The sequence below is a fragment of the Equus caballus genome, chromosome 18, assembly GCF_041296265.1.
Source record: "Equus caballus isolate H_3958 breed thoroughbred chromosome 18, TB-T2T, whole genome shotgun sequence".
In the NCBI taxonomy this organism is placed as follows: Eukaryota; Metazoa; Chordata; class Mammalia; order Perissodactyla; family Equidae; genus Equus; species Equus caballus.
This window is the reverse complement of record NC_091701.1, coordinates 83,036,817-83,064,067: the sequence shown is the minus strand read 5'-3', so window position 1 is coordinate 83,064,067 and position 27,251 is coordinate 83,036,817. Positions and strand designations below refer to the sequence as shown.

The 27,251-nt window shown below is 42.6% G+C and overlaps 1 protein-coding gene across 5 annotated transcripts in view; it reads right to left on the bottom strand.

The window, feature by feature from the left end:
• PTH2R (parathyroid hormone 2 receptor) overlaps nt 1-27,251 on the bottom strand; it is a 69,804-nt gene that overhangs the window by 6,549 nt on the left and 36,004 nt on the right. For 4 of the 5 annotated variants that reach the window (XM_070242214.1, XM_023622533.2, XM_070242216.1 and 1 more), the window contains 5 exons: nt 26,517-26,706; nt 25,162-25,315; nt 17,851-17,911; nt 11,658-11,724; nt 468-562 (listed from right to left, as the gene is read on the bottom strand). In XM_070242214.1, coding sequence (XP_070098315.1) covers nt 468-562; nt 11,658-11,724; nt 17,851-17,911; nt 25,162-25,315; nt 26,517-26,706 — 567 coding nt within the window. The remainder of the gene's footprint in view (nt 1-467; nt 563-11,657; nt 11,725-17,850; nt 17,912-25,161; nt 25,316-26,516; nt 26,707-27,251) is intronic. The other variant, XM_023622535.2, reaches the window with a different exon arrangement.

The following is a 27,251-nucleotide window of genomic DNA, read 5'->3' as shown; positions in this document are numbered from 1 at the left end:
AATTTGCCCTTTTCTTCAGGGAAGACTGAACAATGGCCCTTCCTCAAGCAGCACATTGGAAAGTTCTTAAAAATGTATATTTGGTAAGTACCAGTTTGATGGAAATATTGGAAACACAGCAAATCCTCTTACTTCATTTTTTCAGTTATGACATATTTTAAGAACACAGATAAAATCATCTGCCAAGATCATCAACAAGAGATTTTCTGGGAGGTCACATAGTTTACGGGAAAATCCCAATATACTAAGAACAGATAAAAAAATAGAATTTAAGTATATTGGGAAGACTTTGGGTTATTTATATTTTCCTAAAATATATATACTTTTCTAGCAAATCACACAACTGAACCAAAAAAAAATACACATTCATAAATTTATCTCTGAGAGATGTTTCAGACCAATCAATATCTGTTTGCTCTAAACGGTAGCCAGAATATTTCCTCTGACGGATGCCCGTGAGGGATTACCTGTACTGCTTTCTCGTGTCATGCCCGACGGCATTGGTCTCCCAGATTTTGGTGGCCAGAACTCTAACTGTATTCAGAAACAGAATAAAATTCAGCTGAAAGAGAAAGTAACATTACAAAGAATTATTAGATTAGTCTGCAAGATGTTTACAAAAATTTACGTAAATTGACCTTCTTTATATTCAAAGACTGAAAAGCATCCATTCCATAAATATGAATGAGGGAATCTGAGACAAGATATTGGAAAGCTCATGATTCTCCATGTGTCCACATGAAAACACAAAGAAATAAAACATTTCAACAGCAGCAGAAACTCTAACCCAGAGGACGCTCTGCCAGAATCCCTGGGGATTTCCAACCAAAGTTCAGATGGAGCTCTGCGCCAGACTGGCCAGATAAAGGACACAGTTACTGCATAAATATAACCAACTGCCCTTTTTGACATGAATTCCCACCTTCCGTCTCTATTTTAGGGAGAGAAATAGTAGAATTGTTTTGGGGATGTTGATTCTCTTACGACATGTGATAAGCACTGGGGGAAGTGAAAAGACTTATTTAAAAAGGCAAGTAAGATCCTGTACAAGAAGAGGCCTCCACTGTAGGCAATTAAGTTAAATTTGAGATGTTACAGGTGTGGGCACCACCAGAGACAATCAAGTTCTGGCTTTAAAAAGGGGGGAAGGTGTTGGAGGACAAGCCCTTCATGCCTGAGGACCCCAAGGATCAGCAAAGAGATCCAAAACAAAGAAGAGGGAAAGGTCTCCAGGTCTGGGGTCATAAGGAGGTGGCAGCCTGAACCCCTTGGGTCCCTTCATCCAGGGAGATGTCTCAGTCCAGAAAGTGCCAGGAGTAATGGAAATGTGGATTGCCAAGAGCAGGCTTGTGTCCAGGCCAGAGCAACGGTCAAAAGAGAGGACCCACCAAATCTGCGTTCTGGGGGTAACTTGTCTTGCAGGGTCTTCAGTCATTTCTGGAATTTGGAGAATTTTGTTTGCTGAGTGATTCATGTGCCCCACTCCCCAGTCTAGGTGACCATCTGCATCAGCCCTTAACCTCCACCACCTTCTTTGCCATCCTACCACTGACTACCCTGTAGGCACCTCTCACCAATTTCTCAGCTTTCTAGAGCCCAATTTCTCAGCTTTCTAGAGTCCCACACCCTAGAGGAAGGATGGAGGTGTGCTGTGAGCTGGTGGAAGAAAGACGTTTTCAGGCTAAGAGCTGCCATTTATTGAGCACCCTCTAGCTTAAATGTTCCCATGAATATGGGACAGGCATTTTTATTATGTCCATTTATTATGGATGAAGAAACTCCAGCTCAAAAAGATTAACTGATTTGACCTAAGCTTCCAAGCTATCAGCCGGAATTTGTGCCAGGTCTATGTGAGTCTGTATCATGAATTCCTAACCACTATCTTATACCTTATCTTCAGGATAAAAAGATGCAAAACATGGGGCTGGCCCGGTGGCCGAGTGGTTAAGTTCGCGCACTCTGCTGCAGGCGGCCCAGTGTTTCGTTGGTTCAAATCCTGGGCACAGACATGGCACTGCTCATCAAACCACGCTGAGGCAGCGTCCCACATGCCACAACTAGAAAGGACCCACAACGAAGAATATACAACTATGTACCGGGGGGCTTTGGGGAGAAAAAGGAAAAAAAAATAAAATCTTTAAAAGATGCAAAACATGTGACTGCGGGTTTCCATTCCTCCTCACCCACTACAACACCTGACTCAGAGACACAGAACATTCTTCAATAAGAAGGCGAGAAGCTGCTCATCCATCACATGAGTGCTACTTTTAGAACGGCCAAAATTATTTCATGCCCCGTTAGTTCCTCTCTCCCTAAGACTACAGCGCCGGCAGTATGATGCAGCCGGGAGTAAAATAGTGGAAGCGATGCTGCCTAACTACTGTGTGAAGGACGAAGTGGCAGGAGCTGAAGCTGGCAGAGCCGTGGAAGCCATGCCAGCTGGGGCTTGTCACTTGTCATTCCCTATTCTTGGAAATGGAAGAATTAGAGACGGCCTCAGATGGGCCAACCTTAAGCTCCATCCATATTAAAATCCCATGATCAGAGACTCTGTCCTCGAGTCGACCACACTGAATAAATACTGCAAAAACCCAGAAATTTGACCAAAGGGGACACACACCAATCAATCCATGAGTTTGATAACTGAAGTGATACATTTAAGGACAACGAAGTGAATTTACAGAAAGAATTAAGAATTAAGAAAAGCTAAGATAGAATAGAATTTGCTGCCTTAAAAGATAGTAAACAAAATAACACACACCCCCATACGGATACACACAAAAATAGTCAGGCAAAATTCCAAATAATTATTCAGAGCAATTTAGGAAAGGATAGAATATAGGTTAATTAGAAACTAAGTTACTGACTACTTACTCTTCTAAGTGTTCTGCATGGATTGACTCTTGGTCATCACAGCAGCTCTACAAGATGGGCATGTTACTGTCCCCATTGTAGAGATGAGGACTCGGACTGGCAGCAAACACAGATTACCCGTGGTCAGTGAGTGGCGGAGCCCTCTGAGGCCCACGCAGCCTGAATGCTCAATGCGGACCCTTAACCACTGTGCTATCCTGCCCATAAAATAGAGTCGAGTTAACAGCAGCTTGAAATCGAGACAGAAAGTTTTTAAAGAGCAGGGTGGATTAGGAAAAGATTGTGAAAAATCTAAAAGACAACCAAGCTTTAAAATCAATATTAGAAACAGCAAATAGTAGATCTAACAGAGCAGGAAAATAGATTTAGCAGTTTAGAAGATACTTGAAGAACCTTCCCAAATGCAGGGATAAAGAACAAAGACTTGGTGATGAGGGGGACATGCTTATGTGGAGGGCATGGAATGGAGAGTCATCAGGCAGATCATCTCTCTGAAGAAAAGATAAGGATAAGGGTGGCCTAGTGGTTAGGTGTGGCGTGCTCTGCCTCGGTGGCCTCGGTTTGGTTTCCAGGTGCAGACCTACACCACTCGTCAGTGGCCATGCTGTGGTGGCATCCCACGTACAAAACAGAGGAAGATTGGCACAGGTGTTAGCTCAGGGTGACTCTTCCTCAGCAAAAAGAGGAAGATGGACAATGGATGTTAGCTCAGGACAAATCTTCCTCAGCAAAAAAGAAGAACAAATCAAGAAAGACAAAAAAGAAAAAAATTCCTGCTCTAAAGAAAGATGTGAATCAGAAGAAGAAAAAATGACTATGTCCTGGGCAAATGGAATGAAGAACAATGCTGAGATGAAGCTTCTTCAAAATGAACCACAGGTGAAGTGGAACAAAGGATGAAATTCCCGCCCTGAAGCCTGGCTCCTCAGTGCTCCCGGACGTGCCCAGAGTCCGCCCTGCGGGATGGTTCCCCTGCCCTCTGCTCTCCCCGCTTGGGCAGCTCATCCTCACACTCAGGCTGAGGGCCACCCTTTCCCAGAAGCTGTTGCCGACAGCCCACGTGGTCACATCTGAACGTCTGCCTCACCAGCATGCTGACGCTTGAGGAGAAGCTGGTGTCAGCCTCCTCACCAACCACCCTGCCTCCTGGGCACCTGCAGCCATCCTGGTGTTTAGTCGAGAGTTGTGAACAAGTGATTGAAGGGGACGTGCACTCTGAACCCCACTAACATTCTGGTAAATCACCATACCCGCCTCGGTGTAGAGTCTTCACTTCTAGGCATCTATCACAAAGACACCATCAGAGAGAGAAGTCAGAACGTATGTACAGGAAAGTCCACTCTATTTACCGCACAATTTTCATCTGTGCCTTTGGATACGTGCTGGGGAGGGGTGCCTTCTCCCTGGTCCTGGGGTGATTTTTCCGTCCAGGAGGCAGCTCAAAGGACATGCCCTTCTGTCCTCCCACCTCCCACACCCTGTGCGTCCCTGAAGGAGGACTGAAGTATTTACTGAGTTTGTGTGACTCAGCCCATCCTCCCCTGTCCTGGGCGCTTGCAGCGAGCACTTTCTCTGAGGCATCTCTGGGGTTGGGAGCCCGCCCCTTGCAGCCTGTGCTGTGTGGGCAGATCCTGCCTAATTGTGGGGCTCTCAGCAGACCCCCTGTGCTGGTAGACCCAAGACCACAGCCCCCAGCCCAGCTCTCTCTTCCTTTGTTTCACAGGTCGGCTCTTTGGAATCTGAGCAGCACAGCAGGACGTCAAAGAGGGACGTATTCATTCCCCAGACACTCTGAGTACACACACCTCTCCCATACACTGGCTGTTTTTCAACATCATGAACATAGGAAATATTTTTCTTTGCTTATATGTATATTGATACCAAATATTCAGCATTTAAACGATAGCTAATAAACTTGTTAATCTACAACTATTATAATTTGATTATCTGTATTATAGGTATGAAGACAAAATATGCAGGTCACTTTTTGTCACTTAGAATTCGATTTACAACTTAGGGACAGCATCTCCGGTAAAGGGCAGAACTTTAACTTTACTTGAAGTTCTATTTCTGACTCATTTAGAAGAGGAAAAGAATTCTGGAGTGCAGATTTTCTTCTGGGGAAAAATCAATGTGGTATTTGCAATTCTGTCAAAGATTAGAGATTAAATTTCATCCATTTTACTTAAAATTCGTCCCTTTCCAGGCCCCCTGATTTTGGTGATGGAGCCTCCTTAACTCCAACCAGGGGAAAATGAGTCACAGCTCAGCAGCAGCTGAAATCGTGTCCTGGTTTATTCCCTTCTCTTCACATTTTATCAAGGACAGCAGATATGATATTTTTAAAACGCACCACTTAAAATTTTTCTTGAAGCCTTTATTAGAAGTGCAGTCTCGTTCCTTCTCCCAGAATGCCCTGGGATGTCCTTTGACAGGTATGTGGAACAAAACACTTACAACGGAAAACACAGAAAACCTGCAGCTCTCCATTCACTGTGCTCGACGCCCCAGGCAGCTCCTCAGGAGCCACCGCTCGGTTAGTCATGCAAATCAGAGCGTGATTCTCGGGGAGCAAGCCCACCGCAAACACCACAGGCTGCGGGTAGAGGCAGCCATCGGTTCCTAGCTTGAATACACAGTGGCGCTGGAGCCACGAGAAACATCTAAAGCAAGTAAATAGCCCAGTAAAAGTGACCAAAAAAGAAGGAGGACCGCTCCTGCCCGTGTTTTCCTGAAATCCCTCCACGTCTGTAGCGCAGACCACAAGCCCCTCCCGTTCCATCAGGTCCCTGCAGGTTCGTGAGCGGCCCCAACTCTGCGATGGTGTCCTCAGACTAACGTCGGCCAGAGACCCCCATGCCTCCCAACTTGAAAGTTCTTTGATTCTGCGGCTTATTTTTGAGGAGTTACCAGAAGATGAACCGCGGTCGGAGAACAAGAAGTCCACAAATTCCAGCGCTGGGGGCGGCGGCCGGACTCCCAGCCCCTGCCGCGGTGGAAGGTCTGGGCTGCTTTGAGACTGAGTTTGGACTATGCCATCACTCCCTTGGCATAAACACTGCTTAGATGGAGGTACTGTGAGAAATGGGAGTCGGAAAGAAATTTCTATCCTTCCAACATAAATGATATGTCATTAAATTGGTTATACATTCACTTTTTTATTGCCGCCTTTTACCCTTCCTTGGGTCTTTTTACAGAAAATTCTCCTTATGGCACATTCACACGTCAGTTCAGCTAAGATAAAGCAACACATTGCACAGGGAGAGATTTTGAGGCTTTACGGCGTCTCCAAAGAGTGGATTTATACGAATGGAATATGTGGGAGTGACTCTCATCAAAACAGGAAAGAGCCATGGCTTGCTGTCACGTTGCCCCCGGCCACGGGATGCTGCCACACTGGCGTCCGTTTGTGCCTCAGCTCAGCACCAGCATTGCTCATGCTGGTTCCACTTTCAGCACAGCTCTTTAACACCGATATCTTTCTTTGGGAGCCTGCGCCAAGAGTACGGTGTCTCCGTTAGAAATCTGGGGACCTTCAGAATATCGTGATCCATATCAGAGTCAATTGGATAGGACTACGTACTTAAAAGTGAATCATTACTCTCTCTTAGACAGATATCCACGCATCCAAACCAGTGCATCCCCTGGGCGCCTCCAGAGTTTCCTTTTCAAAACCCAGTCTAATCAGATCGCTACACTGATAAAAGTACTTCAGTGTCTCACCAAAATTTTAAGGAAAATTCCAATGTCCTTAAGCACAGAATACGAGTCCAATCATGACACAACTGCCATTCAACTTTCCGGTCTTATCTCCTGCGTTTTCCACCCATGGTTCCAGCCACAGAAAGCATTCCTACCTTTAAAGTCAGATCACAGGAAACATAACTAGCCCCCCACAGCCACGTGGACTCTCAGTGGTCGCCCTGGTCAGGCCTCCTGCAGTGACTCCAACTTCACTGTTGAAGGGATGTGCCTAGTTCAGTGTTCTCGAACGCCTCAGGACGCAACCTCCACAATTTTGCCACGGCAATATTCACCTGCTATTACTTTCTTAATACCTTTCTTCAACAATCTACTTCTATCAAATTATTAAAATGTGAAATCTGTATTATTACCATAAGTGGAAAACCAGTAGAAGCTGCTATAAACAAGAAGCAAATGTAAAAATAAACACAACGAAAAGAAATCATATGAAATTTTATCTAGATTGGGTTGCCGACACTCTCCTACCCCCAGAAAAAAAGACACCACTCACGTTAGGTTCGTGTTAAAGACCAGAACCAAAATGAGACCCTCTCCTTGATGTGTTCAGAGGGGTCAGAAAGGGATCAATGTTCTCAAATAAGGCTCATGTGACTTAACAACCTTGCACGCATCACCTAAATGCTCTCATGCGCCAGCACACATGCCCCACCTTGGGAAACACTGACCTAGCTTAACTCCTATCACCACCAACAGTGGAAACTGTGCCATCTGAAGCCACTGCCTGGGCTTGACTCCAGGACAGCACTTTCTGAATGTGTAACAGTAGGCAAGTTAGATAACCTTTCTTGGACTGGAACCGAGAGTAATGAAAACACCCATCTCAAGGTTGTTTGAGGGTTAATGTAAAAAGCGTTCTGAGACACTCCTGAAGCAAAAAGGCACTCAAAAATACTTATTCATCAAAAGATGGATCTGTCAAGGGACAAAAAAAAAGACTTTTTGGTAAAGATGAGACCGAGCAGGGGCTGGAGAGACAGTTTGATCGATTATCAGTGGATGACGGATGGAAGGATGGGTGGACAGAGAAGACTAACAGGACAGAGGAAACAAGTAAGTGAAGATCCATACCACAGAGTTCCTCTTTTTCTTCTCCCTAACCCATCAATTCAAGATTTCAGATTTCTGCCTCTCTCCACCCCATGTTACTGCCATCTTGGAGGCCGTCTCATGCATGCTCACGAGGAGGTCCTCAGTTTCCCAGCCTGTGTTCTTACATCTGTGGGTTTGTCTCTTCTCAGCTGTCCTGGCCTCTCTTGGCTGACACCAGTGCAAGTGCCGGCCCTGCGTCCCGAGGGCAGTGCCCGCTCGGTCAGGACTCATCACATCTGCGAGCTCCTCCTAGACCGTGCTGCCCTGCCTGCAGCCCCTCCTGCTCTTCAGGCCAAGCGTCCTATTCCTTAGGTGGCTCTGGAAGGCCCGAGACCAAAAAGGGCTGTGTGTTCTGTTGCCGATTAGGAAATATCCCTCTCACATTTTGACGTTGTACAGAAGGATTTAAAAATCATCCTCAAATCAGCATCAAGATGTTGCAGGTGAATAATATGTTGCTATATTTGAAAACATTTATTTTCAGAACAAAAATTAATGTTTCCTAATGACTCTAGTTCTCTTAAACATTATTTTCACACACGTGACGAAAACAGCAGGCTACAATTTTAGATTCTATGATTCCAAAATCAAATGGTTCCTTCCCAATTTGCGCTGAAGTCTGCGATTCTCTCTAAAACCTGATTCTCTTGATATGACTTCAAATCAGAACCCATGAATGTTCATCCTTTACAAATTCCTTTATTCTCTTAAATTCAGTTTGCTTCATATATTGCCTAGAATCCGACCATGTTTTATCAGATTTTGCTCCTAGACACACAAAAATCCAATTAATAAAATCTACACCATTATAATATCCAAAGCCAGAATTAAGTGAGGAATCCAACTTATATTTAAAATTCTTGGCAAATAAACTTAGCCTATATGGAACATATCTATTTACATAAAATGGTGCTACATGTAACGCAAGACAAAAAAACCAACAACCGTTTTACCCTAAAGTGAATATGTTTTAAAAACTATAAATATTGCCATAAAAATGGAAAGGTCTTTCTCCCATAAATTCAAGAAACAATCTTGACATGTTTTGGAATGCAATTGAAAAGAACGTGGTCCAAAATGCAGGTTATGGTCTCTGTTTTGTCACACTGGCCGTGTGCCCTGTATCTGCGGGGCTTCAGTTGCCATCTCTAGAAGGTGAAGAGTCTGCATGAAACGGCCAGAAGCTCTGCAGTTACAGCCGCCTCGCGCTCTTGTTTCACCTCTCCCCACTCACTGGTTCCCCAGGACACCGATTTTGTATGCAGGTCTTATTTTTCCAACAAGTACTTACTATTGAGTGGCCACTATGTGCCAGGAACCTTGCTAGGCACTAGGAGTACAAAGGTTTGGAAAAAATATGGTTCATGTTCACGTAAACCCTGCAACTTAGTGGGCGAGATGGACAGTCAACAATCGGAGCATCACCCATTGTGACGGTCTCGAGAAGGAAAACCTCACTGTGCTCTGAGGGTCAGGACCGGTGACTAGTTGGGATTGGGGGCATCAAGGAGCCACAGTGAGACCGTGCGTCCAAGTGAGGAGCAGAAGGAAGCAGACGGCAGCCTTCAGGGTGCAGTGAGGAATGTGGGCCAGCCGAGGGACACAGTGGACCGGCTGAAGGAACTGAGGGCCGACCACGTGGCTGAGGCGGGGCAGGAACGAGGGACGGGTCTCCCCTGGACCAGTGGGAGGTCAGATTTTACCATAAGTGCAGGGAGTTCTTTGGGTCGGACCTGGATGCTGAAGTTAGAGTCCCAGCTCCACCGCCCATTAGCGGTGTGCCCTTGGGCAGTTTCCTCTTCAAAGTTACCAGGAGGATTAGATAAATCCATGTAAATAAAGTGTGTAAAACAGTGCCCAGGGCGTGGTAAACACTGCAGAGTCTGTTGTCCTTATTTGCATCATCCTTCCTGTCTTAGGACACAGAGCAGCTCCAAGACAGGAGCCCCACACTTGGGGCGCTGAGATGGGTTCTGGGCTTTCTCTCCCTCAGTGACTGGTTCTACAGTAAAACGAGGGAACTGGAAGGGACACTGACCACTCTGACTTGTAATAATGAGACAGAGGGCCACCCAGGGAGCAGTGAGTTGCTCTTGAATCTCTTCTCTGGCTTTTGAGATTTAATGGACATTGTAATATGGGAAAAATATTTAAGAATTCTTGCTCTGGAGCTGTCATAATTTTAGTTCAAGAAGATGAAAATTGCCTTCCACCCAAGTTTTCTTCGAAATTCATTGTACCAAAGTTGCGTGTACCATCATTTCCAGTTCTTCACCGATGGTGAAGGTTTCAGAATCTGGACGATCATCTAAGTCCACTGCTTCACTTTGCCATGTGGAAACTTCAGCAAATAAACAAGTAAACTTCTCAGCCATGTTGATGACATGAGTAACTAAGGTCTGTGAGCAAACAACAAAGGTCTGGATAAAATCAGCTGTTTCAATGGAAAACGTCCTACGGCTTACTTTTCTCCACTGTCCTTTGCTCAGTTCCTAAGAACTCTGCACTGATCCCCTGGACTATAATAGGCCGTTCCTTTTTATCAAATGCAAACTCAGACTTAAGGTTCTTAAATTTGCCTAAATTTTTATATAAAATTTAATTATCTTCTATCTATCAATTCCAGTACAAGGTGCTGAAGACACAAAAAGTATTAAGACGTGGGTTATCGCCTTAAAAAGATGATAGGAAGAGAGAGAGGAACAGCAAGGAGAAAGGAACACCAGGGGTGGGCGGGCAGGACGAGCCTCAGGGTGATGGGAGGCAGGGGTGAGCCCCAGGCCCTGCTTTCTGAAGGTAACTTTCATCTCTAAGATCGTGGCGCTCTCTCAAGCAGGTGGCAGCCGACAGCTCGTCACTGCACTAACATAGCAGCACTTCCCTAAAGTTAAGGGGCAAGTTCATAAATTTAAGTCATCCATTCATTTATCCACAACCCGTTTTTGAGCTTCTCCTGGACACAGAATCGGATCTAACCTGATGGTGGGCCATTCCAGCCAGGATGCAAACCGGCTTCCCAGAACGTGTGCTGTATCTTATTTCCCCCTCTAAACGCTCACATCGACAGGCTTCTGAAATGAAGATTCCTTCGTGATCTCTTCACTTCTCTTGTCTGTCCTTTTCCCATGAGGTAAATAAGCTTCCATCTGACTCTCTGGATAGATCCTACAAAACCTCGGCCACATTGATAGCTGTCCTTCCGTACGCAGCAGGCCAACATGCTAACAAACCAGGTGACAGGTTGTCCGAACGAGAAAAAACGATAAAAGTGCAAAACTGAAGAATGAAGATGACCAAAAATCAGCTAAAAATCAGGTCGCTAAACTACTTTCAACTGATTTAACATTGGGACATCAGTCCCCTCTTTAAAATATTTATTATCTTGTATTTATACACAAAAACTAGGAAAGCACAAGGTCGTATAATTTCTTCACCAAATCACAGGGAAGCCAATGTGATAAGGTCTTCGAGGAAGGTCAAGAGTAAGCATCTGGTGAGTTTTGTTCTCTTTCACGGCACTGATGTAACACACAGCGGAAATGTTACAGCAGACGAGGTCGGCGACGTGCTCTCCAGCTCGAGTGTCCCCTGCTCCCTGGCACACAGGACACCCTCGCAGGGCACCAGGTCCTGTCTGGAGCGTCCATGAGCGTCTGAAGTCTGGAGCTGTGCCGTGTGCTGGCTGACTAAAGGGAGGGGATGAGCTCTCTGCGTGGGTCCGTGTCACAGCAATAAGGGTCTGATCCCAGCCCACCTCCCCCAACAGCTGCTGCTGTCACGTGGGAGTCCCCTAAACCTTGTGGGACAAAATGGCAGACTTTCTCTGGGTTTCCGCAGCAGTTTAATCATGCATCTTGGTGTTTCTTTTTGGGGTTTTTTTTGTTTTTTTTTTTTGTTTTTTTTTTTACTATAGAGGCTCTTAAACTTACCCCAATAGCTGCTAAGATGGGGGCCTGATAAATCCACTTGATGTCTCCAGCACTGAGTTCCCAGCACCTGAGACATGGAAAGGAACTTTCATGAATAAGTTGGCAGAACAAATAGGCAGTGAGAATTAAGCAGCATTTTAAGTTTTGCCAAAAACTCCAGCCCCAAACTTTTGATTAAGAAACAAATAGACAAAAAACTCTTCTCGTAAAATACCCAACCAGTGAAAAAAAAAAGTGTAATGGGTCCTGGTTTCCATACTCCTAGCTCTAGAGTATCACAGATATTAGTGAATTATTTTTATAGTAATAAGAGTCAAAACCACATTTCCAGAGTCACAAGAAAACGTGATACAACCGATACTTCATTTTTATGTCACTGGAATGATAAAGGCTCTCACTTTCAGAAGTCACAGCAGTTCTATTTTATAACTCCATAAGTTGTTGGACTCTGACAATGATGAAACCATTCTTATCCACAGAAATGCAATAGAAAACTGACAATAATGAAATGACTCTCATTGATGGGAAAGGAATAGAGAACGAGGAACATGACTTTTGACCATAGAAATGACAAAAGCTGTGTTCCATGGAATGTGACTGGTTAGTGCCCTGTGGATATTGACCAGGTTTTGCATTAATTTGCAAATTTATGTCAGTGTTCACTTCATTAAATATAAGCACATGATTCTTTTATTTCTCCTGTGAACTGTTTGTAACATCTTAATGGTTCCCTCATTAACCAGTGAGTAAAAAATCTTCGGCAGGTGCTCATTGTATATTTGCATAAGATCCATTATTTTATCTTTAATTTTTAAAAGTTAGTTTTTAACAGTACTTAATAAACACACCATATAATTTACCTATTTGTGACACACATTTTCTGCCCCTCCCACCCGCCAGGATCCACGTTCTAGGTGGGCAGGGACCACTGCTGCTCTTGCTCTCTGATGGATTATGAGCGCTCAGAACGGGACACAGCAGTGGGTACCAGTAAGTGTCATCGTGAACTGACTTCAGGAGAAGTCTGACTAACCTCACGGGATCTGGTTCAGGGTAAAGCTCTTACACCAGAACCAACAGCACAGGTTGAGGAAAACCAGTTCCACTTGAAACTTTCATGCAGCACTTTAAACAGTTTCTTTAAAGAGACATAAACAAAAGCCTTCAGCTTCTTTCTCCTTAGACAAAACCTAGCAGTGACTGTGGCAACAGTGAATGAAATCTTATAGAGAAATTTTAGGAACATGGTAATTTTTTAAATCTAGATGATAAACTTATCAAAAAGTTACTTTTAAATTAATGAACAAGTCATGGATAATAAAATCTATTTCAACCATTCCTCGAGGGTAAAACATTTTCAGTACACAAGTAATAACTACATATTTTTTAAATTTAAATTTTTATATGGGCAATACATTCTCATTTCAAAAATCAAACTATATAAAAGACAGACAGCTGAGACATCTCCGTCCTCCCATGTTCCTGTCCACCTCTGCCTCTGCCTGCTCCTTGGGTAACATCTTTTATTTCTTTACTGTATATGCTTCCAGTGTTCCCTTACACATATGATAAATGACAAGCAATAGGATATTGGAGCATATGAGGAAGCCATTTGCTGTAAAACTAACTTGGCCTCACCTTGTTTTTCCAAAAGGGCCTGATGTAGCCTGTTGAGCAGACATTGTACATCTGCTTTAAACATTTACTGTGTCCCAAGGACAAGAATGATGCCCTTAAAGATAGGCATGTAGCTGCCCCCCATATTGGCATTTCCTTAAGGATGAGCATCTCTTCCTGGAAACTAAGGATTAATTGCCGACCTGCTGTGCTCACCTGGTGACCACTGACCTACTGTGACAGCTAAGCATCTCATGACTGTTGTAAAAGAGACATTCCTGTCATATGTGATGTATGCTCTTTGTTCCAAGACGGTGTATAACCACTCTGCACACCCCACGTTTTTGGTGCCCTTCTGGGGAAGGAAGGCCCCAGGCTGTAGTCCTCAAACTTGGCTCATAACAAACTCTCCTCATCTTTATTTTTAGATTGACTATGGATTATTTTCATCAACACGTAAATACTATAATCTTATTTTCCCCTATCTTAGAAAAGAACTGCAATGTATACCCTATTCTGCAACTTGCTCTTTCCTTTTGACAGTATATGTTTTATTTCTTTCCATATCAGCACCAAGAGAGCTTGGGAGCATAGCACCCCTGGGAGGATGTTTTCAATTAGAACAACCAGACCCTAGAACACAGGGTGATTCTGGTCCGGCCACCCTGAGATGCGAAGTCTGAACAACAATGGAAAGCAAGGACGGGTTTGCACATCATCGAGCATCTCCCAGCATTATTTGCATGCACCTACTTTTCACATTCTTCAACCAGACAAGAAAGATAAAAGACAGTGTTGCTGACTTGTGCAGAGTCTACCTCTCTTCCATGGAAAGGCTGTAAGGAAAGGGGCAGACGGCGTACGAATGTGAATTGAGCATTGATTCACCAGCTACTAAACTCTTGGATTCCATAAATTTCTTTTCAGTTTTGACATATGGTAATATCTTCACAATCTTCTCTTTCTGCCTCAATGACACTTCATCTTCGTGTCTCCTAGCACACTGGAATTCATTTGCACAATTTTAGCTCTATAAAATGATTGTATTTGGAAGTAGGTCAAACCAGCTACTTCTAAAAACAGGAAAAACTTGACTTTGATCATTTTCAACTCAAAGTTTCAACTTTGCCTTTTGATATGAAAGGCAACCAAGATTTCAGATTTTTTTTTAAGAAAATGCTATTAATCTTGTTTTTTCACTAATTCTTCAGTGTCTCAGCTCATACTGTATTTGTTAACATGGCCCAGGAACTACCCTCTGTTCAGATTTTTTAAAATAAATTTTAACACTCCAGGAAATGCAGGAAGGGATGTCAGGGAAAATGCAGCGTGAGGCACAGCGGTCTCGCTGGACAGGAGGCCCTGCTGCAGCCGGGACTGGAAGCAGGAGGCCCACGGTTCTGCCAGAGAGGACCAGGGACTCGGCCTGACCGGATCCACACTGTCTCCACAGCTCACAGCCTGACGCCAGCAGAGCGAGGGCAGAAGCCTGAGAGCCACGCGGGTCTCCCAGGAGCGACCGGCTTCTTTCCTGGGTCCTTCCCACCTCAGCCCCACGTCTCCTGGGGGCATCTCATCTCCTCCGAGTGAGGAGGGAGGAGGTAACAAGGTATCTTGTGAGATGTTTTTGCTTTTGTAAGTAAAACAAAAAGAAACAAAATCACTCACTTTTTAAGTTCATTTCTCCAATCTAAACACTCAATTATCTCTTAGTCAGATCACACTTTTGATAGAATTTTAGAACTGGAAGAGACTTCCTTTGAATATTCAATAGAATTTAGGGCACCTTCTCAAACTAGGTCTAATCTGCTTCTCTCTAAATGGTCAAGATGCACAAAAAAGCAGAGTTCTGGCTTTGATAGGCCAGATCAGAAAGAGATGAATCTCCAACCTCAGAGACAGCACAGGGACCCATCAGTCCTTTGTGGATTCTGCGAGTCTGCTCTCTCCACCGAACTTGTGACCCAGCACACAGAGGTCAGACCACGCTCAAGAAAACCCACAGATTTGCTATCTATAGACAAGCTGAATTTCATGAGAAATCAAGTCAGGCAATTTTGAAATCATGCCATGTATGTGGTAATGCAGTTTGGTTTTATACACAAAATAAATGTAGAATGACCCTGTAACCCAATTATGACTCTCAGATAAGGGCAGTAAGTATAGAATTCATTTATTCCGAGTAAGGTGGGAATAAATATTTTCCACAGAGTCACATAATCAAACTTATATTTAATTTTTCTACATTAATTCAACTGTTTTAGAGCAATATTTAGTATCTGCTATATTTTTCAAAATATTTTGTACCTCAAATATTTTTGCCTCAAAAATAGTAAACCTGGATTTCTTTTTTTTTTTTTTCAGCGAAAAGCCATGATTATTACTGGTTTATGATTTAGTTTGATTTTTAAGAAAGAATGCAAGATAACTAAGAAAACTAACTATCTAATTTAATATGAAATGCATTGTGACTACATTTGCACTCCTTCTGCTCTCAGGGCCTGCAACATCCGCTGATAGATGAATGAGTCAGAGCTGCTCCAGGCTGGCTGCGGGCCTTGAGAGGTGACCTGACGTCTCTGGTCTCATTTTATTCACATCTCACATGAGAGGGTCCAACCAAAATATGCCTTTGGCCCTGCCTTCTCTGAAAGTCCGAATCTGAGTTAGACGGTTACACATCTCAGGGTAAATTGTTTCATGTTATTTAGCACCTCTTTACCGACTCAACCCCCCTCCCTCTTCTGAGAAGTCAAACAGCAGGTGCTGCAGGGTTTGGTTGAGACTTCCAACACTGCTGTGTAAATACAGCAATAACGGCAACACTGTGCGTAACGGGAGCCCTCAATTGTTAAAAATCCAAGCAGCATGAGGAGAGAAAAGCAAGTGAAAGTGCAAAGCCAGTGAGTCCCAGAAGGAGGAGGCTGACGGGTGGGGAGCTGTAGGGCGTGGAGCCGGGAGGCTGCACCTGAGGAGAAGGGTGGTGGAGGTCAGAATTTTGGGAGCCGTGGCAGGTTCTCTACAGAGTTAGGTGCTCACGGAGCGTGGCACTCACACAGACAAAGTGATTCCTGAAGAAAACACCTCATACCTCAAACAAACGTGTCAGCTCAAATTAAAGAGGGATTCCCAGGAGCGACAGAAAGGAGCTGCTGTCGTGCAATGTGCGCAGTCTGTGGATCCTGAATCCTGTTCTGTTAACACAGAGGATGCTCCACATGACCACACGCATGAGTCAAAGCTGTGTCTCAGTCGGCCGGGGCTGCCAGGACAATATGCCATAGACCAGGCGACTTAAACAAGAGACATTTAATTTCTCAGTCTGGAGGTCCGTTTCTGGTGAGGCCTCTCTTCCCCTCACCCTGCTGTGTGCGTAAGTCCTTCACTTTGTGAGCTCTCTGGGGTCTCTTCTCATAGGACACTAATCCTGTCCTGCCAGAGCCCCACCCTCATGACCTCATTTAACCCTAGTAACCTCCTATGGGCCCTGTCTCCACATACAGCCACACTGGGCTTGGGCTTCTGCATTTGAATTTGGGGACGCAATTCAGTCCACAGCAGTAAGTTGGACCATGAAAGCAAAGGGCAGGCACCCGAGAGCTTTCCCACTTGCTCCTTTTTCTCTTTGACTCTTCATTACTAAAACTAGAAATAATATGAAGAAATGAATGTTTCTGCACCTATTCATCACGTAACCCTAAAGAGGCACGAAGACAACTGGGGGCTAGGGATTCACTGGGACGGATTCCACTTCTAAGGTGAGTCTGTTTTGCTGTTGAAAAACATTTAATTACGCTTAGAAGACAAGAAAGCAAATGGGATGGATGAACCCCAGAGTTTGCATTAAATACAGATAAGCAGTTAGTCAGTAGAGCATGCATGTTAAATGCAGGTACTAAATATAAATGAGGCACCTGGGCATGAAATATCCCTGATGCACAGTAAGTGCTCACTCCTCCTGACGTCTTAATTCAGCCACTGACTGGTGAAACCCATCCCCATATCCTTTGCCCCAGAAGCACAAATAAAACCCAGAGCTGCTCCCCAGGCTACTGGCAAGCTACAGCTGTAGCCAGGCAGGCGTACCTGCACCTGCATCTCTGAGGCAGCAGGTGTGTGCCCCTGGCCCTGGCCATCTTCCGTCAGGGTCCCCGTGCTGCAACCTCATCTCTGATCCTCATGACCACACCGTCAAGGGGGAAGGCTGGTGTGGCAGAGAAAGAAGAGATGTGAGTACTGCCTATACCAGGACTTGGGTCATGTGGTCCTTCCACCTGCTCACACCAGATCCTAAGTGTTAACTTACCCATCTCTTCTCCCTTGCTTCTCTCAAGGTATTTTAAATTGATTTCATAAGCGTGGAGTTCAAGCATCCTAATCTGGTCTGTATGTCTTTCTGTTCTGTGACCTCAGGGATGGACAGCTTGCTGCTAATGTACCATCACATCAGGGTAATCTCCCATATGACACCCCTAAAGGGTGATGCTGCCAAGAACCACTGCAAGTGTGAACTCCAAGCAGGAAGTTGGAGTCTTATGAAACTCCAAGGCTCACCCTCCCTCTTCTTTCTACTCACCTTGCATCAGCCAGAGTCGCCCGTGCCACAGCCCAGGCTGCAACAAACACCGCCGGGAACCCTGCAAATCAGAAAAGGATTCAGAGACCATATTTCTCTTAAGATTAAGGGATTTTTTTTCCCTTATATTCCCCCAAACACAAAAGTATACTATTAAAAGTTGAGAGAGAAAAACAGACATGAAAAATGTTGATGCGTGAACAGGAAAAGTCCACTTAATATTCCTCTTGTCCTTTTGAGAAATGAGTGGGGCGCACTGAGTTATCTGTTCCTCAAAGTCTGAGATGAAAGTTGGCCCAGCTTCCACTTGAGGGACAGAAGGTCGAGCCACTTTGTGGGGGATGAATATCCTGGGGCCACAGTAGGCAGCGTCGGCGCACTCGACGTTGACTCTTGCCACACTGACAGCACGCGCTTTCCAGGAGGAGAGAGGCAACACGAGGGACTCACAGGAGCTGCAGGGAGGCTGTTGTTTCGAAACGTTAGAACTTTTTCATTCTAAAAGTGAAGGCATAGAGAGGCTATGCTGCAAGTCATGAAATAGAACGTTTGTGGTCAGTTCAGCCTCTTCCTTTTTTTGTCCATGTTGGCTCAAGACAGAAGCATTTGCAGCATGAATAGCTTAGCAAAGGGCAGTCGCTGTGTCAGTCTGAGGATGTGAGCTGAAGACATTTGTCCTTCATAAAGATAGACGCCTTGTGAGCTGCAACGTCAGATCTGTTCCACTGACTTTCCACGAGTCCTGTGACCCAGGAAAGGTCGATTGTGGAGTTCACACTGTAGCTGATAGACTCTGACATCACAGAACAATCACAAACCAGGACTATGGAACACCGCAACACAGGACCACAGGCTTTAATGGGTAACTGTTAGTTCTGCAGGCTTTATGAAAGAGGGTTAAAAAAAGGAAAGGGAGACCATGATGAAAACACTAAGGAAGCTGGGAAGCTTACCTTAGAAGGAGAGAGAAAACGTTCTCATCTAACTTAAAACATTTTTTACTAAACACAATATTAAATTCTTTACTTTTAAATATATATTTTTAATTTTTCAGATCTTCTTAGCAAAGAAGTGAACAAAGAAATAGATTCAGATGAAGGAAAATTTCATTAAAAAATGAAAAGAAGATGATGCCCTCAATAGAGAATTTCTTTGGTCTCCTCAGTGATCATCTGATTGAATTTAGCCTCAAGCTGTCTGCGTGGTTAAGTTTATGATTCTTTACTCCAATTTTGTTTACTGTTTGTATATAACTCCTTTTTTAAAAAAATATGCTTGAATTCTATGTTCCAGGAAATGGTTTTTGTCAAAATAGATATTCCCAGTTTCAGTAATTTCTTAGGTTCAGCTTACGTGTTCTATCTATCCATCCATCTACTATCCGTTCACCCATCCAGTAAGCATTTATGAAGTGCCCACTTAAGCGCCAAGGAGTGTTCTAGTCTCAGAAGATAAAACAATGAACAGATAAACAATAACCCTGTTTTCCTGAAACATATTCTCGTGGTAGAGGCAAAATTAATAACACATCTTCAGTTATCAATTAGTGCTATGAAGAAGAAACAAGAATGATCCTATGCAATGGAGAGCATGGCTCCTTCTGACAGGAAGGTTCAAAAGGCCTGACATGGGTCCCGTTGCTGTTCTGCTGCCCTGGCGATCTTTAAAAAGCATCTGTCTGACTGTGATGTGGTTTTCACATTCTCTTATTTGCAGGTCTTTCTCTTCTGCTTCACAGTCTGCTCATCAGGCAGCTTGCTGAATGATGTTCTCTACACGGTGATTAATGGTGCTGCGCTGGAACTACATTTTAGACAGTAATTATAACAAGTATTTTATATCGAGCATCTTGTCTTAATGAAATTGCTTTCTTGTCCTCTTGGGAGACCCTCATTCACAAGACCAGCATAGAGACAATCACGGAGGAGTGAAGAACAGAAACCGCTTTGAGAATCTTTAAGGATCTTAGTATCACATTATTACATAACTGAGATCACATACATATAGAAAAAGATGAAGCTTAGACGTTATTTTAAATTTAAATATTAATTTAAATAAATTTCATGTAAATTTGAATGCTACTCAATTTATGCATTTACCTTAAGAGCTGAGTTATTGCCATAAAATGTGTCAGTATCAGTAAGTGACTCTGAGACAGAGGCAAGTCTGCTCTAAGAAACGTAGACTTGGGTTCTGCTGTGGCTCCATTACTGCTCTCCTTCAAAATGAAGTTTGGAGGCCGGCACCGTGGCGCAGTGGTTAAGTTTGCGTGCTCCACTTCAGTGGCCTGAGTTCATGGGTTCAGATCCTGGGCACAGACCTACACACCACTCGTCAGACCACCCTGTGGTGGCATCCCACACACAAAACAGAGGAAGACTGGCACAGATGTTAGCTCACTCTTCCTCACAAATAAAATAAAATAAAATAAAATGAAGGTTTGGACTAACTAATAGCAGTCAAAAACTTTTAGCAATTAAATTTTCTTCAAACCAAAGCTTATACAGCATCCCACTGCATAAAGCAGAGATGCCTTGAAGCCAAAGTGGGGTGATAGAGTCTGTGTAATTTTATCTTGTTTTGCACACTTCAGAGGCTTGGCAGAACGCAGCCACAGCCTCACCCTCCTCCTGCGATGCTACTGAAGCATTGTGGTCATGGCTTGATCATAAAGTGTAGAGTCAGTGCTAAAAATTAGAGACCCATCATGACATGCGGATTCCCAGGCCTGCCACAGACATATGACGTCTTACTAACCAGAAACCTTGACTTCCCTGGAAATCCAATCTGTGCTGACTGCTCAAACGTGAAGCTCCAGGCCAGTCTGGACTCATTGCCGCATGCTGGAACTCACTACCCATCCCTGCTGAGTCATCCTTTAAGGAACCTGGAAGTCCCTCCATATAATTTTGGCAAAATTGTTCTCTATTCTCACAGGACTCTAAAGCCAATACTGAATTAGCACATGTCTCGGTCAGGAAAACAGCTGAGCCTTCAAAAGTCTTCCATCTGACAAAGGAGAATGTCTGTTTGTGAAACTCTAGAAGAACTGCCTCCTCCTGAGATGGAATTACTACAGGAGACACAAGCAATATTTTAAAATTATATCTAATTCATAGTCCAAAAAAATGCTCTAGAAGAATAGAGAAAGGCATTGTGAAAAAGGACCAGTCTGGAACAGAAGAGCCACAGCGGAAAAGAAAATATGCTTATTGAATTAATATCACCAGTGGGCAGAAACCATAGGAAATCAAATTGATGGAGAGAAGGCGGAATCTTGAAACTAGGTGAACCCACAGAGAAAATCTACATGATCATTACAGATTTGAATCTAAAGTTGACAATAGTTTATTTTCTTTGAGAGAGGTAGTAATCCATACAATTTTAAATGACTGGAAGTAAAACTCCAAATTACATTGTGAAAGTCTGGAAAAATGACAAGCAGAGAGAACCAAGTTCCCTATCTTTCATAAAGTAGGGTCAAAATATAGATCTTTTATTAACTCTAATGGTTAAATATAATTTTGACTTTAAGACAACCTTCAATAGAATTAATAATGGCATTTAAAAAATCATACGAGGGGAGGCCTGGTGGCGCAGCAGTTAAATGCACACATTCTACTTCTCAGCGACCTGGGGTTCACCAGTCCGGATCCCAGGTGCGGACATGGCACCACTTGGCAAAAGCCATGCTGTGGTAAGTGTCCCATGTATAAAGTAAAGGAAGATGGACGTGGATGTTAGCTCAGGGCCAGTCTTCCTCAGCAAAAAGAAAAAAAAATCATAGGAAAAGGGAGAAATGGTTTTTCTAGATTTTATATTTTGCTTGTAGCAAACAATGAAGATTTTTAATTGTGTAAAGGTGTTATATTGACTATCAAATAATTTCATGAAGGACAGACTTTGTAAATTTAATATGTTGAATGTAACAGTATGACAAGAACAGCAAACAGAAAACAAAGTAACTAAAGGGTCCTGCAGCCTGCTTCTCGCAGGCGGGCCAGTAATGCATGTCTCTGCACTGCGGTTCTATTTACTACCAAAGGACCATCAAAAAATGTCTGCTGTATTGAGATCATTTTACATGAGAAAATAAAACTGAAAGTGTAGTGCCTTCTCTTGAGTATTTTCAAAGAGTACAGAATATGAAAATATTCTACATGAAAGCTCAGCAATGGAGTATAACCAGGACAGGTCTTTTCTATGACAATATGTACATACCAGCATCTCATCTGATGGTTTAAAAGTAAGAGCAGCTGCTAACACAGAGGTAAATTGCCACATTCAATAAGAATAAAGAAACAAGACTGACACCTTTTTTTTTTTTTCACTGAGGAAGATTGACCCTGAGCTAACATCTGTTGCCAATCATCCTCTTTTTGTATGTGAGTTGCCGCCACAGCTTGGCCACTGACGAGTGGTGTAGGTCCACACACAGGAACCAAACCCAGGCCACTGGAGTGGAGAACACCAAACTCAATCACTAAGCCAAAGCCACCAGGGCTGGCCCAAGACTGACACCTTTTAAATATAGAATTAAATATATAGGAAAATGTGTAGCTGAAAGAATAAAGTGGAATCAAGAATAAAGTGCCTTACTTATGAGAAAATTGAGGCAAGGATGGGGAAAATTAAGAATGTGGTTGGCTGAAAGAAGGGAAATATAGTTATCGTTAGTATTTGCTTTTACTCCTCTATACATCTCATTTTGTGATAAAAATGTGTAAAAAGAGTCATTTTAAATATTTGCCTTCAATTTAGTAAAGGTTAGATATGACATCTGTTCCTCTTTATATTGTAATCTCCTTCCCTTCCAATTTATTGTTAAGAATCAGCAAAATCAACGTAAACAATGTAACTCCAACATCACCACCATGTGAGTAATAAGGTTCTGAGCATTCACCCAGCTGAAGATCCAAATGGGTAAAAAGGAGTCTAAGTGAGCTCCTTTCTCCAGGGAAGCCAGGCAGCCACATAGTTGGAAGAAAGTAAGAAACTGCATTCACTATGAACTCAGCTAGCAAAGCATCCTGCAAAGCAGCTATAAGGTTTTTGATCATTATTTTTCTTATAGAGATTTGGAAAAATGATATTTTAAAATCAGACGCTCAATACCGAGATAAGAGAAAAATAGTCCATTAGTCAAATAGACTTGGATATTTATTTCTTTAAATGGTAGCTGTGTTTCAGGAGCAGAGGGGTAGTCTTAAAAGAATATTCACTATTCTTTTAATTATATATGCCCTAGACCAGATAATTTATTTCCTACAAAAATGGAGTTGCAAAGAGAGACAGAGTCTGAAATAGATCAACTATAGAAACACAACTCCATAAATGTTGATTATGACTGTTTTTGATTGCAGTTAATTAAGAGAGTGTGACATCGCAGGTAAAATGCTTTTTTCAAAGTGAGCCTCATGCAAACCTTACTTGCTTTCATGTGTATTCCTAAAGCATCTGATGAAATGAAGATTTCAAGTAATGATGGTCGTCTACCGTGCTTGTCATTTCTATGCCAAAATGCTTGTAGACAAATTAATAGAAGTTGTAAAGGAAGGTGAGAAACTCATATTTGCAAAGAAGCTCACTGGAACCTTGGCTACTTTTTGTCTTTTTCAGGGAAAAATTTGAAAACCAGTTTTTCCTGGGTTTCAGTGGGACAAACTCCTGACTTTAAAGATGGACAGACTGAGTGACTCAGCCCAAATAAGAGTTGATGGGGAGTTAGCTATCAAACCAGTAGGTAAAAAAAAGAAAAAGAATTTATTCTTTTTGATTGGTGGTGACTAGAGGTGTGGAAATCCAAAAACTAAACTGTAACTCAGACATACGTCTACTTTCATTACTGAATTTTCTATCAACACCTTTACCAACTTCTAGGAACTACATGAGTACTCAGATACAACTTCGATTAGAAGGCAAACTACCAAAAACTGTTGAGAAAATTTCCAAAGTACCCTAAAAACTAAAATATGTCTTTTTTATTTTTAGTAACTGCTAGTCAAAGATAAGGGAGACCCTTAAAATAGACAACCTGCCTTCAGAAGCAAAACTTCATTCATAACAATCGTTATTTCACAACAAATGAAATGTTACAGTAAATTGACCCTTTGTCTCCTTAAAGGATATTATTTAATCAGCAGGAAATTCAAAACTCCTTACTTTACATTTTCAAGTGTTAAAACAATATTAAGGCAAAACAAGCAAAGAAACATCATTATTTTGGAGGAAAACCTCTCAAATTTAATCTTGAGCCACTTAGTTATTTTTTTTTCCTGTGCGGAGCACCTCATAATTTGGATATTAAAATAGCAATTAAGATCTGCAGTTGTTAATCTCAAGACTTCATTTTAACCATATATGAGTTTTTGCTTCTCTTAGGCTTTTTTCTTTTTTTTCTGATGAGGAATATTGGCCCTGAGTGAACATCTGTTGCCAATCTTCCCCCTTTTACTTGAGGAAGATTAGCCCTGACCCAGCATCTGTGCCAGTCTTCCTCTACTTTGTATGTGGGACGCTGCCACAGCATGGCTGGTGAGTGGAGTAGGTCCACACCCGGGATCGAAACTCATGAACCCAGACCACCAAAGTGGAGCACGCCGAGCTCTAACCACTCAGCCATGAGGCCAGCCCCAATTTCTCTTAAATTTTAACAAGCAAACCATGTCCTTTTCTCCCCATCCTGCTGAGTTAGTGTCTAGTCCAGTAATCCTTCTGGCACTGATAAGACATTTTTGGAATGTGAGCTGAATATCCTTTTTCTTAAATTTCTTGTGCCAAAGTAATTTCAATTATTTCCTTCCAGAAGATAATGGTAAGTCTACATAATTAGTTTGTAATTTGTGTTGTTAAATGTAGCCAAGATAGTCATAAATTCCTTTCTGGCATTCTCATTACACAACCTAGAAATACAAATCAAAGATGTGTCATTTTATCTTAGAAATTCAAAAATCAAAATTTTTAGGATGAAATTATTGCTAAATCAGGACACTGACATCATAAAACAGAAGCATAGCTGTTCTAAATGTGTGTAACTAACAATGTGTTCTCTTATATTTCCGCCAAGGAACCTCTCAAGAATCTGGCCCAAGAACACTAACTGTGAGTTAAACGTGGAAAGTTTGTTACCAACAGGAGGATTACAGACTCGACCTTAACAATTTCCCCAATAAACAAGGAAGGAGAGAGAAGGAGGGATAAAGATGGAGAAGAGTTATACCAGGAAAATGGCGGAAAGAACGGGATGACAGGCACCACAGAAAGCCCTCAAACGCTTGACGTGGTTTAAGGAAAGCGACAGGGAGGCCTTACCCCAGCCCATCAAGGCGAAGCCCCACAGGTATTTGGTGTCTGAAAAGAACGCCACGAAGATGAGACTATGCAGGTAGAGACCTTCCACCAAGATCCAAAAGTAGTTTGTAGCCAAGAAGTAAATAAACATCACAACGGCAATCTTGCACCCAACCTGTTACAAATAAACCGGAATCGCATCATTTTAGAGCTGCTGATGGGCCTAGATGCCAACATCAGACCACTGAAAAGCAGTTCTTCATTTATTTTCTATACTCTAATAAATCTCTGGTACACAGGAAGCCCTCAACTGCTGAAAGAGACCAGAACAAAGTTATTTTAACATAGCATTTTTAAGACTATGGGTTTGATTGTATTTTTAAAATATTTTTCCTTTAGAAGTTATAAAAAATAACTTTTCCTTAATTTTCCTTGCTTATAAAAATAATACATGATCATCAGAGAAAATTAGGAAAGTACAGAAAAGCATGAAGAAGAAATATTATCCATCATTCTACCATGAATTTATTTTATTCTGATCTTTTTTGTGCCCCAAAAGTTAATGGCTTAAAACAATAAAGATTTAATACATCTATGATTGCTATCGACTGGCTGGGTGACTCGGCTGATCTGGGCCGGATCAGCTGATCTTGGCGAGGCTCACTCACAGAAGTCTACCCTCGACTGGCACACTGTCACTTCCGCTTCTACTTCTTGGATAAAATAAGTCACAAAGCCAGTCCAGAATCAGAATCAGCAGGGACTCCAAAGTCACAGGCCAAAGGCATTAATGCAGCCGGGGCATTAATTCATACCATCACGACAATCCATCTACAATACCTAACTTCCAGATATGTTGCTTCAAAGGTGATAATGCTTCTAATTGACGGAATTGTTGGGTGATCCTATTTAGTAAATAACATAGGGACATTTAACAGGAGAATCAAGCGGCATGGGATCTCACAATGGAACAAGTCTTTGAGTCCACAATAAAAGAACTAAATGTCACGGGCCTTCAAATCCCAACCTTCTGATTTTGCAAGTGGACTTTTTACTTCTGCAAGTGGTGAGATGTGACAGCTGTCACAGGCCACACATCAAATGCCATTCCATTCACGTGCTTTTTGAAGTTCCCATCCCAGAATGTCCTTGAGGAAAGAGCCCAAGTACTTTTAACAATCTAAGATGATGAGTGATTATGCGTGAGAGTGGAGGACAGAGCTGAGGTACTAAATATCAGCGTACAAATTGGTCACCTACTCCAGTTAGTTCAAAGATAATATAAAACAAATTAACACATTTAGTGGACTGTAAAATTTTACTTATTTGTAATTTTATTCAAATCTATAATGAGAGAAAATGGTGAAAACACTTACGTATTGTGATTTGTCCACAGAAGGTGCTTCCATGGAACTCCGTGGGCCGTCCCGCATTATCAGGGCCTGCAGCTCCTCTGCTCCCAGGCGAGCATGGACCACGCTGTCCTTGACAAAGATGCTGGCAGCTCTCAGCATGAAAGATACGAACAAGTGCACATGGATGTAGTTCCTGGTACAATGCAATCGTCTACGGGGAGAAAATACTCAGTACTTAGATTTGGATAAAAGTAGAAATGGGGAGAGAAAATACAAAAATGAGTCCAAGCTTCTCCCAAAAAAAGAGGAAAACATAGTAAACTTTAACAAAGATAGAAACCCATTATCATATATTTCCAAGAGAAACAACTGGGATCAAAAACTAAAATGTAACTTTTCGAGAAATAATTTCAAATTTATCCTGATCTGCTACCATGTTTATCCAGATTTCACAGTGTTAGATTATGCTACTTTATACTATAGCGTTATATTACGCTAGATACTAAAGTAATAGCTAATGGAGAACCACCTTGAAGAGGGATAAACATCATTAAAGCTGAAATGCTCAGGGTGCTGGCCCGGAGGTCTAGTGGTTGAGTTTGTGCGCTCCACTTTGGAGGCTCAGAGTTCATGGGTTTGGACCCCAGGCGCAGACCTACACACTGCTCATCAAGCCATGCTGTGCTGTGGCAGCATCCCACATACAAAGTAGAGGAAGACCATCACAGGTCTTAGCTCAGCGACAATCTTCCTCAA